The 19011-nt window shown below is 37.1% G+C and overlaps 1 protein-coding gene across 1 annotated transcript in view; it reads left to right on the top strand.

The window, feature by feature from the left end:
• The window catches only part of dmap1 (DNA methyltransferase 1 associated protein 1), a 28436-nt gene extending 9754 nt beyond the window's left edge, over nucleotides 1–18682 (top strand). Inside the window, exons 5-10 of the mRNA XM_061883093.1 lie at nucleotides 1702–1869; nucleotides 2049–2234; nucleotides 4915–4986; nucleotides 7439–7511; nucleotides 13293–13636; nucleotides 18133–18682. Coding sequence (XP_061739077.1) covers nucleotides 1702–1869; nucleotides 2049–2234; nucleotides 4915–4986; nucleotides 7439–7511; nucleotides 13293–13636; nucleotides 18133–18192 — 903 coding nt within the window. The 3' untranslated portion in view covers nucleotides 18193–18682. The remainder of the gene's footprint in view (nucleotides 1–1701; nucleotides 1870–2048; nucleotides 2235–4914; nucleotides 4987–7438; nucleotides 7512–13292; nucleotides 13637–18132) is intronic.
• Nucleotides 18683–19011: the final 329 nt, after the last annotated feature.

Raw genomic sequence — 19011 nt, 5'->3', positions numbered from 1 at the left:
CCAGCTCCTCATGACCGATAAGCAATAACGTATTTATAACTACAACCGTTTGATGTAGATTTAAGTGCACCTGGAGGTGAGAGTCAAGCAAAGATGCGGCTGGCTTTGGTGTTTCAGGATGGCTGATAAAAACGGATGTGTTGGAGCACAATTATCCTTTTTTATTCGGGCTGCAGCCATCAATTATTTCAGTAATCGAGTAATATCTCGATGTTTTTGTTTGATTGATCAAATAATCCGAAGAATCACACTTTATAGTCTCAATGGGTATTATAGGGAAAATAGTTGCAAAAACCAAAATATTTTTCTACTTCGCATTACCTTTAATACCTTCTTTGTACCTTCTACTAGTCGTATTTTAACTTTGATTTAACTTCTTTTATCTTTTGGCTTCTATTTATCTTTTTTTTAATTATCTTTTATCTTTTTTTTACCTCATATTTACCTTTTTATTTACATTTCAATTTTCTCCTTTTCCTTGTTTTACCATCTTTTACCTATTTACATTCGAATCACCATCTTTTAGCATTTTTGTTTACCTTCTATTTAACTTGTTTTACTTTCTATTATAATTGATTTACTTACTAATCACCTCCTTTTACCTTTGTTTACTTTCTTTTGCCTTCTGTTTAGCATCTTCTACGTTGTTTTTGATAAATTTTACCTTATTTTACCTTTTATTTACTTTATAATTATCTAATTTAAACCTATTTGGCTTATTTTCTTTTATTTTTATTTTACGTTATTCTACCTTTGATTTACCCATCCATCCATTTTCTACCGCTTGTCCCTTTTGGGGTGGCGGGGGGTGCAGGAGCATATCTCAGCTACATTTGTGCAGAAGGCGGTGTACACCCTGGACAAGTCGCCATCTCATCGCAGGGCCCTTTTATTTGCCATTTACCCTATTTTACGTCCTTAACCTTTTAATTAACTTTTTTAACCTTTTATCTTTTGTTTGACTTTTTTAACCTTTTTATTTACCTACTCTTTTACCTATTTTACTTTATTTTACCATTTATTTACTTTATAATCACCTCCTTTGACCCTTTATTTGCGTTGTATTTATCTTTTTTTTTTTTATTTGTTTACTTTCTATTTACCTTATTTATTTATTTATTTTACCTTTGTTTTACTCTACCAACCGGCATAGCTCGGTTGGTAGAGTGGCCGTGCCAGCAACTTGAGGGTTGCAGGTTCGATTCCCGCCTCCACCATCCTAGTCACTGCCGTTGTGTCCTTGGGCAAGACACTTTACCCACCTGCTCCCAGTGCCACCCACACTGGTTTAAATGTAACTTAGATATTGGTTTTCACTATGTAAAGCGCTTTGAGTCACTTGAGAAAAGCGCTATATAAATATAATTCACTTCAATTCACCTCACTATTTTTGACATTTTACCTTTACTTTCTTTTACCTTCTATTTACCCTCTACCATATTTTACCTTATATTTAACTGGTTTTATCTTCTTTTATGTGGTCCGGACTTAGAAATATTTATTTGTTGCACTCATTAAAATTTTATTTGAAGCAACATAATATGAATTGAAGCTTTTTCCTAATCAAACTAATCAATTTAATCGATGAATCGTTGCAAGCTTACATTGATATTACGTAATAATTCCTCATATAATTATAATAATGATATTGTTTAAGGTTACAAATAATTGCACTCAGTCAGCTTCTGTTTGAAATTTCAGAAACGATCCATAGAGGACCTCAAAGAACGGTACTATGGTATTTGTGGGAAGCTGACCAAGGTCCGTGCGGCTTCAGGGGCCGAGCCCAAGATCTACATCTTTGACGCCGGTCATGAAAGGCGGCGTAAAGAACAACTGGACAAGCTCTTCAATCGTACACCAGAGCAAGTAAGACTTCTTTTTTGAGAACATTTCTGATGATTGAAGGATTTCCTGGTAAACCAGGCACTAGTCTGGAAAAAGACCCCAAACACCAGAAAATGGTGTTGACCTGCTGTTAGCAATGTAAGCCAGCTGTATAATTCAGCAGTTACACCCAGGTTGCACTTCTGTTGTCTGGCCTGTAGGTGGCAGAAGAAGAATATCTCATCCAAGAACTGAGGAAGATTGAAACAAGAAAGAAGGATCGGGAGAAGAAAGCCCAGGACCTGCAGAAACTCATAAAAGCAGCCGACACCACCACAGAGTTGAGACGGGCGGAAAAGAGAGTTTCCAAGAAGAAACTTCCTCAAAAAAGAGAAACGGAGAAGCCGGTAAGCGGTGTCATTTCACACCAGTCTTTGTTGAACTTGATTACCAGTACAGTAATATTCATACCATGGTTTTAATACAATACCCAAAAGCAGTGAAGTTGTCATGTTGTGTAAATGGTAAATAAAAAGACCATGAATTGATTAACGTGGACCCCGACTTAAACAAGTTGAAAAACTTATTGGGGTGTTACCATTTAGTGGTCAATTGTACAGAATATGTACTGAACTGTGCAATCTACTAATACAAGTTTCAATCAATCAAATCAATCAATCAAGAGAATACAATGATTTGCAAATCCTTTTCAACTTTTATTCAATTGAATAGACTGCAAATAATCATGAGCTTCGAATTTAATGGCAGCAACACATTGCCAAAAATTTGGCACAGGGGCATTTTTACCACTGCGTTACATGGCCTTTCCTTTTAACAACAATCAGTGAAGGTTTGGGAAGTGCGGAGACACATTTTTGAAGTGGAATTCTTTCCCGTTCTTGCTTGATGTACAGCTTAAGTTGTTCAATAGTCTCCCTTCTGATATACCAGGCTTCATATTGCACCACACATTTTCCATTTCTGGACTACATGCAGGCCAGTGTAGTACCCGCACTCTTTTACTATGAAGCCACGCTGTTGTAGCACGTGGCTTGGCATTGCCTTGCTGAAATAAGCAGGGGCGTCCATTAAAAAGTGGCTTGAATGCTCCAAAACCTGTATGTACCTTTCAGCATTAATGGTGCCTTCACAGATGTGTAAGTTACCCATGCCTTGGGCACTAATACACCCCCATACCATCACAGAGGCTGGCTTATCTTTTCCTCTTTGGTCCGAAGGACCTCACATCCACAGTTTCCAAAAGCAATTTGAAATGTGGACTCGTCAGACCACAGAACACTTTTACACTGTGCATCAGTCCATTTTAGATGAGCTCAGGCCCAGAGTAGCCAGCTGCGTTTCTGGGTGTTGTTGATAAATGGCTTTTGTTTTGCATAGTATAGTTTTAACTTGCACTTACAGATGTAGCGACAAACTGTAGGTACTGACAGTGATTTTCTGAAGTGTTCCTGAGCACATGTGGTGATATCCTTTACACACTGATGTCACTTTTTGATGCAGTACTTCCTGAGGGATCGACGGTCTGTAATATCATTGCTTACGTGCAGTGATTTCTCCAGATTCTCTGAACCTTTTGATGATATTACGGACGGTCGATAGTGAAATCCCTAAAATCCTTGCAATAGCTGGTTGAGAAATGTTGTTCTTGAACAATTTGCTCAGGCATTTGTTGACAAAGTGGTGACCCTCGCTCCGTCCTTGTTTGTGAATGACTGAGCATTTCATGGAAGCTGCTTTTATACCCAATCATGGCACCCACCTGTTCCCAATTAGCCTGTTCACCTGTGGGATGTTCCGATTAAGTGTTTTATGAGCATTCCTCAACTTCCTCAGTCTTTGTTGCCACTTGTGCCAGCTTTTGTGACACATGTTGCAGGCATCAAATTCCAAATGAGCTAATATTTGCAAATAATAGCAAAGTATTTCAGTTTTATTGTTAAGTCTCGTGTATTTGCAGTCTATTCAAATGAAAATAAGTTGAAAAGGATTTGTTAATCATTGTATTCTGTTTTTATTTACCATTTACACGCTTTTGGGGTTTGTAAATGCTCACTGGGAAGAACAGAGGTCTTCAGCAGGGGGTCGCAGGTACTGTAGAAGTGTCTTTAAACGTTTGGTTGTGCCTTTTAAAATATATATTTTTTCTACATTCCCCCCACAATTTTTCAAAAAATAAAGCTAAGCCTCCAATCCACCTGAGAACTCTCAGGGAAACAAGACCTTTTAGACCAGGGGTCGGGAACCTTTTTGGCTGCGAGAACCAAGAAGCCAAATATTTTAAAATGTATTTCCCTAAGAGCCATATAATATTTTTTTCAACACTGAACACAACTAAACGCGTGCATTTTTTAAGTAAGACCAACATTTCCAGAGTATAATAAGTCTCTTATTCTTTGTAATAACATTGTTATTCTGAAGCTAACTGTGGAGGGGGCGTGGCCTGCGGGCCTGCAGCAAAGCGGGATGTTGACAGGACCGGCCTCGAAATCAACGACAGGTGCGTAGAAGGCCCACCTGGGCCTTTTTATCTAATCACCTGTCGCTCTGTTATAAGCAGCAGCCAGGAGGAGAGACAGGGTTGGGGCTGGAGCCAGTGCGCGAGTGAGGACGAAAGAGAAAAAGACAATTGCTGTAAAGCAACTGAGAGAAAAATAAAATAAAACAATATTGGAACCCTAAAACAGGCTCTTGGTGGTCTGAAGAACCCCCAGGAGGGCAAGCCCCACACTAACCAATAATAAATAAATTAGTTCTTACTATTAACGCAACTTCTTGAACATAAAATGCATGAGAATGTTTTATATTTTGAACGTTGTTTTTAACACTGTGATTACAAGTGGAATTATTCATTACTTATCGTGTTAAGCAATGTCAGCTCAGATTTATCCGAGAGCCGGATGCAGTCATCAAAAGAGCCACATCTGGCTCTAGAGCCATAGGTTCCCTACCCCTGTTTTAGACACATTTTTATAAGTAAAGAGCGGGTCAGTCTGGGGGTCCTTGGCCTGGAGAACATCGAAGAGAACTTGTGGTATTATTTGGTTTGAAGTTTGTCTACCTTTTCAGGCCCTGCCAGAGACCACGGGCATCAAATTTCCAGATTTTAAATCTTCTGGAGTTACACTGCGTAGCCAGAGGGTGAGTACTGCTGCTCCACGTGTTTATTATTTCCTCTCAAATAGTATCACTGCCCTTGTTTCTGATCTGAAACATGCAACTTATCGCAATGTCAGCTTTTGAGAAAATTTGAGGTTTTTAGGTGCGCCTTATAGTGCGGTGCGCCTTATATATGTACCAATATTGAGCCACAAAAAGTGGTAGAAAATGGATGGATGGATGGATGGAGGTCTCGCAACCACGGTAAGCAACCGCCAACTTCATTTTCCCCCGTAGAAGAAGAAGTGCACTTCTTCTTCTACGGCAGGGTTCACCAACCTTTTTGAAACCAAGAGCTACTTCTTGGGTACTGAATAATGCGAAGGGCTACCAGTTTGATACAAACTTGAATAAATTGCCAGAAATAGCCAATTTGCTTAATTTACCTTTAATAAATAAATCTATAAATATATTTTTTTTAAAAAAAGGGTATTTCTGTCTTTCATTCCGTCGTACATTTTTTTTCCTTTTACGGAAGGTTTTTTCCAGAGAGTAAATGATGAAAAAACACTTAATTAAATGTTTTAAAAGAGGAGAAAACAGGAAAAAAATGAAAATTTAATTTTCAAACATAGTTTATCTTTAATTTCGACTCTTTAAAATTCAAAATTCTACTGAAAAAAGAAGAGAAAAACTAGCTAATTTAAATCTTTTTGAAAAAATTAAAAAAATTATTTATGGGACATCATTAGTCATTTTTACTGATTAAGATTAATTTTACAATTTTGATGACATGTTTTAAATAGGTTAAAATCCAATCTGCACTTTGTTAGAATATATAACAAATTGAACCAAGCTATATTTCTAACAAAGACAAATCATTATTTCTTCTAGATTTTCCAGAACAAAAATTTTTTTAAAAGCAATTCAAAAGACTTTGAAATAATATTTAAATTTGATTCCAAAGATTTTCTAGATTTGCCGGAATATTTTTTTTTAATTCTAATCATAATAAGTTTGAAGAAATATTTCACAAATATTCTTTGTCGAAAAAACAGAAGCTAAAATGAAGAATCAAATTAAAATATATTTATTATTCTTTACAATAAAAAAAATAAATTTACTTGAACATTGATTGAACTAGTCAGGAAAGAAGAGGAAGGAATTTAAAAGGTAAAAAGGTATATGTGTTTAACAATGAAGTTGGCGGCTGCTTACCGTGCTTGCGAGACCTCCATCCATCCATCCATCCATTTTTCTACCACTTTTTGTGGCTCAATATTGGTACATATATAAGGCGCACCGGATTATAAGGCGCACTGTCAGCTTTTGAGAAAATTTGAGGTTTTTAGGTGCGCCTTATAGTGCGGTTCGCCTTATATATGTACCAATATTGAGCCACAAAAAGTGGTAGAAAATGGATGGATGGATGGATGGAGGTCTCGCAACCACAGTAAGCAACCGCCAACTTCATTTTCCCCCGTAGAAGAAGAAGTGCACTTCTTCTTCTACGGCAGGGGTCACCAACCTTTTTGAAGGCAAGAGCTACTTCTTGGGTACTGAATAATGCGAAGGGCTACCAGTTTGATACAAACTTGAATAAATTGCCAGAAATAGCCAATTTGCTTAATTTACCTTTAATAAATACATCTATAAATATATTTTTAAAAAAAGGGTATTTCTGTCTTTCATTCCGTCGTACATTTTTTTTCCTTTTACGGAAGGTTTTTTCCAGAAAATAAATGATGAAAAAACACTTAATTGAATGTTTTAAAATAGGAGAAAACAGGTATATGTGTTTAACAATGAAGTTGGCGGCTGCTTACCGTGGTTGCGAGACCTCCATCCATCCATCCATCCATCCATTTTTCTACCACATTTTGTGGCTCAATATTGGTACATATATAAGGCGCACCGGATTATAAGGCGCACTGTCAGCTTTTGAGAAAATTTGAGGTTTTTAAATGCGCCTTATAGTGCGGAAAATGTGGTACTAATAATTGTATCGGCATCGGTCGAGCCGTAAGAAATACGTACATACGACAAAAATGTATTTCTGCATGTAAGTGTTGTCGTTTAAAAAGCAGGAGTGATGCAGACTTTTCCATATTTGATTTTGTCATCCCACTGAACATCTCGAGAGTTTCATCATGACGTGACAACGCAGCCAGAACGTTTGACTTCCACTTGCTCCGCCTCATTAACACGGCCATGATTAATTCTGCCGCCGACGTGCTCGTATTAGTCAGAGCCAGCAATGGGGGTCCCTTATTCATCTCCAAGACTGATGAGCAGCCCCCGCTCTCTATGGGAAATGCATTAGGGCCGACTAAGGAGCGGACTTCCCCCTGCAGCTAATCAGTCAGACAGAGCCCCGTGAAGAACCACGTCTGGATCTGGCCCGCTGAAGTGCATTCCATGCCAGTTAACAGTGCTTGTTTACCCTGGAACTACGTCCCTGTCACGCTCACTCTGTCTTCTCCTGGCGTTGCAGATGAAACTGCCGAGCTCGGTGGGCCAGAAGAAGATCAAAGCAATTGAGCAGATCCTCGCCGAGCAAGGAGTGGGTGAGTGACACATGTCATACTGTATTTAAATGTACTACAGCACTCTTAATTATTTACCTTTTTACTGTTATTGAGCACTTAAGTACAAAACCCCAAGCCAGTGAAGTTGTCACGTTGTGTAAATGGTAAATAAAAAGAGAATACAATGATTTGCAAATCCTTTTCAACCTATATTTAATTGAATAGACTGCAAAGACAAGATATTTAATGTTCACACTGAAAAATGTTGTTTTTTGCAAATATTAGCTCATTTGGAATTCGATGCCTGCAACATGTTTCAAAAAAGGTGGCACAAAAGACTGAGGAAATTTAGGAACGCTCATCAAACGCTTATTCGAAAGCTCCCACAGGTGAACAGGCTAATTGGGAACAGGTGGGGGCCATGATTGGGTATAAAAGCAGCTTCCATGAAATGCTCAGTTGTTCACAAATAAGGACGGGGCAAGGGTCACCATTTTGTGAACAAATGCCTGAGCAAATTGTTTAAGAACAACATTTCTCAACCAGCTACTGCAAGGAATTTAGGGATTTCACCATCGACGGTCCGTAATATCATCAAAAGTTTCAGAGAATATGGAGAAATCACTGCACATAAGCCATGATATTACGGACGTTCGATTCCTGCAACATAAAGCGACATCGGTGTGTAAAGGATATCACCACATGGGCTCAGGAACACTTCAGAATACCACTGTCAGTAACTACAGTTGGTCGCTACATCTGTAAGTGCAAGTTAAACTCTACTTTGCAAAGCCAACGCCATTTATCAACAACACCCAGGACCGCTGGCGGCTTCACTGGGCCTGAGCTCATCTAAGATGGACTGATGCAAAGTGGAAAAATGTTCTGTGGTCTGACGAGTCCACATTTCAAATTGTTTTTGGAAACAATGCCAAGCCATATTTAATTGAATAGACTGCAAAGACAAGATATTTAATGTTCACACTGAAAAATTTTGTTATTTTTTGCAAATATTAGCTCATTTGGAATTCGATGCCTGCAACATGTTTCAAAAAAGCTGGCACAAGTGACAAAAGACTGAAAAAATTTAGGAACGCTCATCAAACGCTTATTCGAAAGCTCCCACAGGTGAACAGGCTAATTGGGAACAGGCGGGGGCCATGATTGGGTATAAAAGCAGCTTCCATGAAATGCTCAGTCGTTCACAAATAAGGACGGGGCAAGGGTCACCATTTTGTGAACAAATGCCTGAGCAAATTGTTTAAGAACAACATTTCTCAACCAGCTACTGCAAGGAATTTAGGGATTTCACCATCGACGGTCCGTAATATCATCAAAAGGTTCAGAGAATATGGAGAAATCACTGCACATAAGCCATGATATTACGGACGTTCGATTCCTGCAACATAAAGTGACATCGGTGTGTAAAGGATATCACCACATGGGCTCAGGAACACTTCAGAAAACCACTGTCAGTAACTACAGTTGGTCGCTACATCTGTAAGTGCAAGTTAAACTCTACTATGCAAAGCCAACGCCATTTATCAACAACACCCAGGACCGCTGGCGGCTTCACTGGGGCCGAGCTCATCTAAGATGGACTGATGCAAAGTGGAAAAGTGTTTTGTGGTCTGACGAGTCCACATTTCAAATTTTTTTTGGAAACAATGCCAAGCCATATTTAATTGAATAGACTGCAAAGACAAGATATTTAATGTTCACACTGGAAAATGTTATTTTTTGCAAATATTAGCTCATTTGGAATTCGATGCCTGCAACATGTTTCAAAAAAGCTGTCACAAGTGGCACAAAAGACTGAAAAAATTTAGGAACGCTCATCAAACGCTTATTCGAAAGCTCCCACAGGTGAACAGGCTAATTGGGAACAGGCGGGTGCCATGATTGGGTATAAAAGCAGCTTCCATGAAATGCTCAGTCATTCACAAATAAGGATGGGGCAAGGGTCACCATTTTGTGAACAAATGCCTGAGCAAATTGTTTAAGAACAACATTTTTTCAACCAGCTACAGCAAGGTATTTAGGGATTTCACCATCGACGGTCCGTAATATCATCAAAATGTTCAGAGAATATGGAGAAATCACTGCACATAAGCCATGATATTACGGACGTTCGATTTCTGCAACATAAAGTGACATCGGTGTGTAAAGGATATCACCACATGGGCTCAGGAACACTTCAGAAAACCACTGTCAGTAACTACAGTTGGTCGCTACATCTGTAAGTGCAAGTTAAACTCTACTATGCAAAGCCAACGCCATTTATCAACAACACCCAGGACCGCTGGCGGCTTCACTGGGGCCGAGCTCATCTAAGATGGACTGATGCAAAGTGGAAAAGTGTTCTGTGGTCTGACGAGTCCACATTTCAAATTGTTTTTGGAAACAATGCCAAGCCATATTTAATTGAATAGACTGCAAAGACAAGATATTTAATGTTCACACTGGAAAATTTTGTTATTTTTTGCAAATATTAGCTCATTTGGAATTCGATGCCTGCAACATGTTTCAAAAAAGCTGGCACAAGTGGCACAAAAGACTGAAAAAATTTGGGAACGCTCATCAAACGCTTATTCGAAAGCTCCCAAAGCCGAACAGGCTAATTGGGAACAGGTGGGTGCCATGATTGGGTATAAAAGCAGCTTCCATGAAATGCTCAGTCATTCACAAATAAGGATGGGGCAAGGGTCACCATTTTGTGAACAAATGCGTGAGCAAATTGTTTAAGAACAACATTTCTCAACCATCTACTGCAAGGTATTTAGGGATTCCACCATCGACGGTCCGTAATATCATCAAAAGTTTCAGAGAATATGGAGAAATCACTGCACGTAAGCCATGATATTACGGACGTTCGATTCCTGCAACATAAAGCGACATCGGTGTGTAAAGGATATCACCACATGGGCTCAGGAACACTTCAGAAAACCACTGTCAGTAACTACAGTTGGTCGCTACATCTGTAAGTGCAAGTTAAACTCTACTATGCAAAGCCAACGCCATTTATCAACAACACCCAGGACCGCTGGCGGCTTCACTGGGGCCGAACTCATCTAAGATGGACTGATGCAAAGTGGAAAAGTGTTCTGTGGTCTGACGAGTCCACATTTCAAATTGTTTTTGGAAACAATGCCAAGCCACATTTTGCACGTGTTACAACAGCGTGGCTTCATAGTAAAAGAGTGCAGGTACTAGACTGGCCTGCCTGTAGTCCAGACCTGTCTCCCATTGAAAATGTGTGGTGCAATTTTGAGCCTAAAATATGATCTTTACTTAAATTACATAAAAGACACAAAAAAGAAATAAAGATCAACGTGCAACAAAAATAACCTAATTAATTAAATTAAATTAAAATTGAAACAAAAAATGTTTTTAATTCTTATCAAAACTAAAACAATTTTTTGACCGACTTGAACCATTTTAAATTGAAAAATAAAGTTAAATAAACTCAATAAATAAATAATTCAAATTTGATCAGCATCAACAATTCAGTAGCACAATATGTACTACAAAACAAAAATGAATAAAACAATTTGTTCTGTTTTTTTTTTTTTTTTTTTTTAATCAAAATGACAAAGTCAAGAGTCATGGCTACAATGAGCAGGTTTTGTAGTGCACAGCTTTTGGAAGCGGGGTTTGAAGCACGATAGTGTTCACATGACGGGAATTTGTAATACTGGGTTTAACTAGCTTTTTTATCTCATGTTGTATTTTTCCTTTGTATAATGTTTGGTAATGTATGCATTCTTTGTATTTTTATTTTGAATGCTCCTATATGGACCCCAGGAAGACTAGCAGTCGCCTTGGCGTCAGCTAATGGGGATCCATCCAATAAACAATAGTGTATGATACTGATGAAACATGTTCCTTCTCCCTGGCATCGCACCCTGCCTGCCCCAGGAACTGCAGTAAAACGGCTGATCAAACAAAACATAAGTCATTGCCATGGAAACACTAGCTGCGGCAGCTAGCTCTCCAATCAGCTAAAAAGACACAATAACTCCACGGTGACGTTTTAGCGAATTTACTGGGGAATTTGTGAAACTGGAACAATACAAACAGAATGCCATTGTAAGTTAATAATACTAACACAGACACTCGTAAACGTGTTAGCATATTGGCTAATGCAAAAGACGTTACTTTGATTACATTACGATAGCACGTACACATATGCATGAAAACACTCCCGGTTTAGTATGTAAGAATTGTTTTAGTTATATTGGAAAACTTAAAAACGCTGCTTTCAGTGATGAATGAAGAATCCATACAAGAAGAAACGCGATGGATGTTTAGAAGACACAACGGCACTTCTACTTCCGGTTCACAAGCTTTTAACAAGAGGAAACGCATGCAGGGTAATCATGCACACAGCCGCACCTGCAGTGAGCGAACTCGTCCAAAAGATGGCGCCGTACCACACGCACTAACACACAATTTCAGTGTCTTTGCTTGTGTTTAATGAACACTATTTGCATTATGGCCAACAGTGAAAATAATCCATGAAATTAGACGCATTGTTTTATAAGCCGCAGGGTTCAAAGTAGGGTCGTACGGTATACCGGTACTAGTATAGTATGGCTGTAATAATGAATAATGAATCAAAAATGGTACTATACTCTGTTTGAAAAGTACCGGTTTCATCGTCACGTCCTGACATTGCTGGTTTTACGAGCAGAGGAGCATGTTTCACAACACACACACACACACAGAGTACTTACAAGCAGACACAAACGGGAGGCTGGACGCGTTTTGACCTGAGAAATTAAGAGAAGGTGACGTTATAACACTGGAACACCCTCAGGAAGAGGTGCTTTAAGACACGGCTAGCTAGCTAACAGCTAACATCCATCCACAATCGGCAGTGTTTTAGCTACTTCTAAAACACTAATCCTTGCCGCCATGGCGACAAACAACTAATATTATCACTGGAGGACGAGGAATAGCTACACATGCTTTGGAGGATACAATAGCTCACCGGCGTCATAATGTAAACAAACGCCATGGGTGACTCTATACCTGGCATCCACTGTAATGATACTAAGTACAATAGCGTATGTAGTCAATATTACGATGATTACATCGATATTTTTTAGCATCACAAAATCTTTTTTCCTTTTTCAAAAAATTCATATTATGTTTATAAACTCAGGAAATACGTCCCTGGACACAGGAGGGCTTTGAATATGACCAATGTATGATCCTGTAACTACTTGGTATCGGATTGGTACCTAAATGTGTGGTATCATCCAAAATTAATGTAAAGTATCAAAGAAGAGAAGAGTAAGTGATTATTACATTTTAACAGAAGTATAGATAGAACATGTTGGAACAGAAAATAAGCAGATATTAACAGTAAATGAACAAGTGGATTAATAATAAATTTTACAGTTTGTCCCTCATAATGTGTACAAAATAATAGGTGTATAAATGACACAATATGTTACTGCATATGTCAGCAGACTAATTAGGAGTCTTTGTTTGTTTACATACTACTAAAAGATAAGTTGTCTTGTATGTTATCTACTTTATTTAAGGACTAAATGCCAAAAATAAACTTATGTTTCATGTACTCTAAGATTATTTTGTTGAAATAAAGACAATAATGACATTTTTTTGTGGTCCCCTTTATTTAGAAAAGTGCCGCAAACTATCGAAATACATTTCGGTACCGGTACCAAAATATTGTTATCGGGACAACTCTAGTTCAAAGCGTAGAAAAAAGTATACTACGTTTTCTTTGAGCGCCACAATTTTCCCCACATTTTAGTTAGTGTTGAAATGACTGTCCTTTTTTTGCCCCAGATCTCAACCCGATGCCCACAGAAGAGATCGTGCAGATGTTTAATGAGCTGCGCAGCGACCTGGTGCTGCTCTACGAGCTGAAGCAGGCCCACAGCAACTGCGAGTACGAGCAGCAGATGCTGCGTCACCGCTACGAAGCCCTGCTGAAGGCCGGCGGCGGAGGAGCGTGCGGCGGCGGCGGCGGCGGGATGATCACGGCTCTGCCGCAGGCCGGCGACGGCGGCGCCAACAGCATGACGGCGTCCACTCCGCTGGGGGAGGCGTGGCCCAACACGGATGACATCAAGGTGGAGGCAAAGGAGCAGATCATCGACGTGGTGGGAGCACCCCTGACCCCCAACTCGGTGAGTCACTGGTTCTGTCACCAGGGATGGGAACCGGATCCGGTACCTCTTTGGCTCCATTTCACCTCAAATCCAAGGGCGCCATGTTTCAGTGCCCAGGTTGCATTTGTCAAACTTCCACAAATTCCCGCTTTTTTCATCCAATTCAAACCATTCCACCTTCAACATATTCCACTCATCCTCCAAATTCAAACTATAATATTTCCAAGTTAAAATTTTTTTTTCCAGGAATTCCCATAATTCCTGTTTTTTCACCCTTTTTTTTATCGACTACTCCTTCCACATTTTTCAACCCATTTTAACCGTTCCACTGTCAAGTCATTCCTCTTAATCAGGAAAAAAAAAACAAGTTGTTTTTTGAACTACAAAAATTCACCGTTTTCTTGAAATTCCAGGAATTCCGTAATGCCATTTCTCCAGGAAAAATGTTACTATTTCAACATTTCTCAACTGATTTGAAAAATTCCAACACCAAGAACATTCAATTTTTTTTTTTAACATTTTCGGAAAAATTCCGTCTTTTTCCGAAATTCTCAAACTTCCATGAAATTCCCATTGAAAAGAATGGGACATTTTCCAAAGTTCCACTACTCATATAATTTTCATCCATTTCTCACGGTTCCAATTTCAAGGCATGCTTCCTTTCAACAATTATGTAAAAAAAATCCCGAATATCCGAGAATTCCCAGTTTTTACGGACATTGTCTCCATTCAAAATGAATGATCCATTTTTCAAAGTTCCACAAATTCCCACATTTTTCATCCGATTCAAACCATTCCACCTTCAACATATGCCACACATCCTCCACATTCAAACTATAATATTTCCAAGTTAAAAAAAAAATCCAGGAATTCCCAAAATTCCCCCTTTTTCACCGTTTTTTCTGTCTATTACTTCTTCCACATTTTTCAACCCATTTCAACCGTTCCACTGTCAAGTCATTCCTCTTAATCAGGAAAAAAAACAAGTTGTTTTTTGAACTACAAAAATTCATGGTTTTCTTGGAATTCCAGGAATTCCGTAATGCCATTTCTCCAGGAAAAATTTTACTATTTCAACATTTCTCAACTGATTTGAAAAATTCCAACACCAACCATTCAGAACATTCGTACAATTTTTTTAGCATTTTCCAAAAAATTCTGTCTTTTTCTGAAATTCTCCAATTTCCATGAAATTCCCATTGAAAAGAATGGGACATTTTCCAAAGTTCCACTACTCGAATAGTTTTTATCCAATTCTCACGGTTCCCATTTCAAGGCATGCTTCCTTTCAACAATTATATAAAAAAAAATCCCGGATATCCGAGAATTCCCAGTTTTTACGGACATTTTCTCCATTCAAAATTAATGATCCATTTTTCAAAGTTCCACAAATTCCCACATTTTTCATCCGATTCAAACCATTCCACCTTCAACATATTTCACTCATCCTGCATATTCAAACTATAATATTTCCAAGTTAAATTTTTTTTTCCAGGAATTCCCATAATTCCCGTTTTTTCACCCTTTTTTTATCGACTACTCCTTCCACATTTTTCAACCCATTTCAACCATTCCACTGTCAAGTCATTCCTCTTAATCAGGAAAAGAACCAAGTTGTTTTTTGTACTACAAAAATTCATGGTTTTCTTGAAATTCCAGGAATTCCGTAATGCCATTTCTCCAGGAAAAATGTTACTATTTCAAAATTTCTCAACTGATTTGAAAAATTCCAACACCAACCATTCAGAACATTCAAATTTTTTTTAGCATTTTCCCCAAAATTCCGTCTTTTTCCGAAATTCTCAAACTTCCATGAAATTCCCATTGAAAAGAATGGGACATTTTCCAAAGTTCCACTACTCATATAATTTTCATCCATTTCTCACGGTTCCAATTTCAAGGCATGCTTCCTTTCAACAATTGTGTAAAAAAAAATCCCGAATATCCGAGAATTCCCAGTTTTTACGGACATTGTCTCCATTCAAAATGAATGATCCATTTTTCAAAGTTCCACAAATTCCCACATTTTTCATCCGATTCAAACCATTCCACCTTCAACATATTCCACACATCCTCCACATTCAAACTATAATATTTCCAAGTTAAAAAAAAATTCCAGGAATTCCCAAAATTCCCCCTTTTTCACCGTTTTTTCTGTCTATTACTTCTTCCACATTTTTCAACCCATTTCAACCGTTCCACTGTCAAGTCATTCCTCTTAATCAGGAAAAAAAAACAAGTTCTTTTTTGAACTAGAAAAATTCCCTGTTTTCTTGAAATTCCAGGAATTCCGTAATGCCATTTCTCAAATAAAAATGTTACTACCACAACACCAACCATTTAGACAATTCAATATTATTTAACATTTTCCCCAAAAAAATCTATCTCCTCCCCAAATTCTCCAATTCCCATGAAATTCCCATTGAAAAGAATGGGACATTTTCCAAGGTTCCACTAGTCATATAATTTTCACCCAATTCTCACAGTTCCAATTCCATTGCATGCTCCCTTTCAACAATTATATAAAAAAATTCCCGGATTTCCAAGAATTCCCAGTTTTTAGAGATATTTTCTCCCTTTCAAAATGAATGATCCATTTTTCAAACTTATACAAATTCCCACATTTTTCTTCCGATTCAAACCATTCCATTTCAACCGTTCCACCGTCAAATCATTCCTCTTAATCACGACAAAAAAACAAGTTGTTTTTTGAATTAGAAAAATTCCCTGATTTCTTGAAATTCCAGGAATTCCCTAGTGCCATTTCTCAATTAAAAATGTTACTACTTCAATATTTCTCGAATGATTTGAAAAATTCCAACACCAAGCATTCAGAACATTCAAAATTTTATAGCATTTTCCCCCAAAAATCTGTTTTCATCAAATTCTCACGGTTCCAATTTCAAAATATTTATCCGGCTCAGGAATTGTATGTTCCCTTTCAACAATTATTTAAAAAAACATGTATATTAAATATATTAAAATAATTTATCCCCAAAAATATTCATTTATTTATTTTTATTTAATATTTTTCAAATTTTTATTTTAAGTTATTAATTTAATAAAAAATGATTGTCCAAAAAAAATAAAAAAATAATAAATCATTTATTTAATTGATTTTAATTTTTTAACTGAATAAAAAATGAAGGTCCAAAAAAATAGGAATCATTAACTGAATAAAAAATTATTGTCCAGAAAAAAAAAGAAATCATTTATTTGGTTAATTATAATTTATTAATTGAATAAAAAATGAAGGTCCAAAAAAAAGAAAAAAATCATTTGATTAATTTTTATTTATTAATTGAATAAAAAATGATTGTCCAAAAAAAGAAAAAAAAGCTGAATCATTTATTTGATTAATTTTAATTCATTAATTGAATAAAAAATGGTTGTCCAAAAAAATTGAAATAAAAAAATTAAAAAGATAAATAATTAATTTGAATAATGTTAATGAATTAATTGAATGAAAAATGACTGTCCCAAAAAAAGACAAAACAATTATAGATCATTTATTTGATTAATTTTAATTTATTAATTGAATAAAAAATTAATGTCCCCCCCAAAAAAATGAATCATTTATTTGATTAATTTTAATTCATTAACTGAATAAAAAATAATTGTACAAAAAAAGTATAAACAAATTATAAATCATTTATTATATTAATTGAATAAAAAATGATTGCCCCGCAAAAAAGAAAACAAATGATGAATCATTTATTTGATACATTTTAATTCATTAATTGAATAAAAAGTGATTGTTCAAAAAAATAGAAAAAAAATTATAAATCATTTATTTGATACATTTTAATTTATTAATTGAATAAAAAATGATTGTCCAAGAAAAAAAAAAATCATTTGATTAATTTTAATTCATTAATTGGAATACAAAATGACTACAAAAAAAGAGAGAAATAATTAATAATTGTTTTATGATTAATTTTAATTTATCGATTGAATAAAAAATGGCTGTCCAAAAAAAGAAAAAAAAAGATTAATAATTTATTTGAATAATTTCAATTCATTAATAGAATAAAAAAATGATTGTCCCAAAAAATTGAAATAATTTATTTGAATAATTTTAATAAATTAATTGAATAGTAAATGATTGTCCAAAAAAATTAAAAATAATGAATCATGAGTTGATTAATTTTAATTCATTAACTGAATAAAAAAAGATTGTCCCAAAAAAAATAGAAAAATATTATAAAACATTAGTTTGATTGATTTTAATTTCTTAATTGAATAAAAAATTATTGTCCGAAAAAAAATTGAAATACATTTTTTTATATAAATCATTCATTTGACTAATTTTAATTTATTAAGTGAATAAAAAATGATTGTCCAAAAAATAGAATCTAGTCCGCGGGCCTTGTTTTTGACCACCTGTGTTTTCAGCTGGTCAGAAGCCTGAGGTTGGGAACTAGGACTGGCCCGTGTTGCTTTGTGCACTGCGAGTGAAGTGGACTTACTCCCAGTCCAACCTTGACCAGATTGTGTCATTTATCACCTTCCAGCGCAAACGCAGAGAATCAGCATCCAGCTCTTCCTCGGTGAAGAAGGTGAAGAAGCCCTGATGAGGACTGATGCAAGGTGTGGGAGGGCCAAGGAAATGTGAGGCCTGAACAGGAGCGACACGGCACAGGCGTCTCACACACACACACACACACACACACACACACACACACGACTTCTCCGCCGCTAATGGCAACTAGCAGACCGCCCAGCCCGCTCACCACGGTGGTGACAAAAGGCGACGACTGAGTGACATTTCATTCCATTACCGCTCTTCTCCCGGTCTCCGGCCAATGTTGGGCCGTTAGATGAGGCCGCGTCAAGTGCGAATTGCTAATGGCGACGCGGGGGAAGAAGATGGGCACGGCGCAAGTAATTGAAATGAATTGGAAGGAAAGCGGCTCCTCCAAGAGCGGGAAGATTATAATCCACCGCGCTCCTGAGAGAGGGTTTTTTTGGGGGGTTTTGTTGCCTAATAATGTTGTTTAGTCCATCTGCGTCAGGTCACATGACCACGTTTCAATAAACCTGCCTTTGTTTAACATCCCACAATAGCACTGTCACTTTTTATTTGAAGGTAGAATCCCGACTCCCTCGCCTTCCGTGTCAAGCTACTAAAGACTTCATTACTATGATAATTAAGCAGCCGTCAGTGTTGCTTGGCACCGTCGTGGGAACGTAATTACTACCCCCCGCCCCTGATAATTCTGCTAATTGCGTGTCAATGATGTCGTTGAGCCTATGTTGACATTATTTCTATGCAAATTAGAAACGTCTCGACCCAGAAGAAGGGGTCAACTGTGAATACAGTTCCAATAAGACGTGTACGTACGCTCATGGTGGGGAAAAAACGACGTATCCATTTGGCCTTCTTAACGATT

This window comes from Nerophis ophidion, linkage group LG22 (assembly GCF_033978795.1).
Source record: "Nerophis ophidion isolate RoL-2023_Sa linkage group LG22, RoL_Noph_v1.0, whole genome shotgun sequence".
NCBI classification, from domain to species: domain Eukaryota; kingdom Metazoa; phylum Chordata; class Actinopteri; order Syngnathiformes; family Syngnathidae; genus Nerophis; species Nerophis ophidion.
This window is presented reverse-complemented; position numbering and strand designations above follow the sequence as displayed.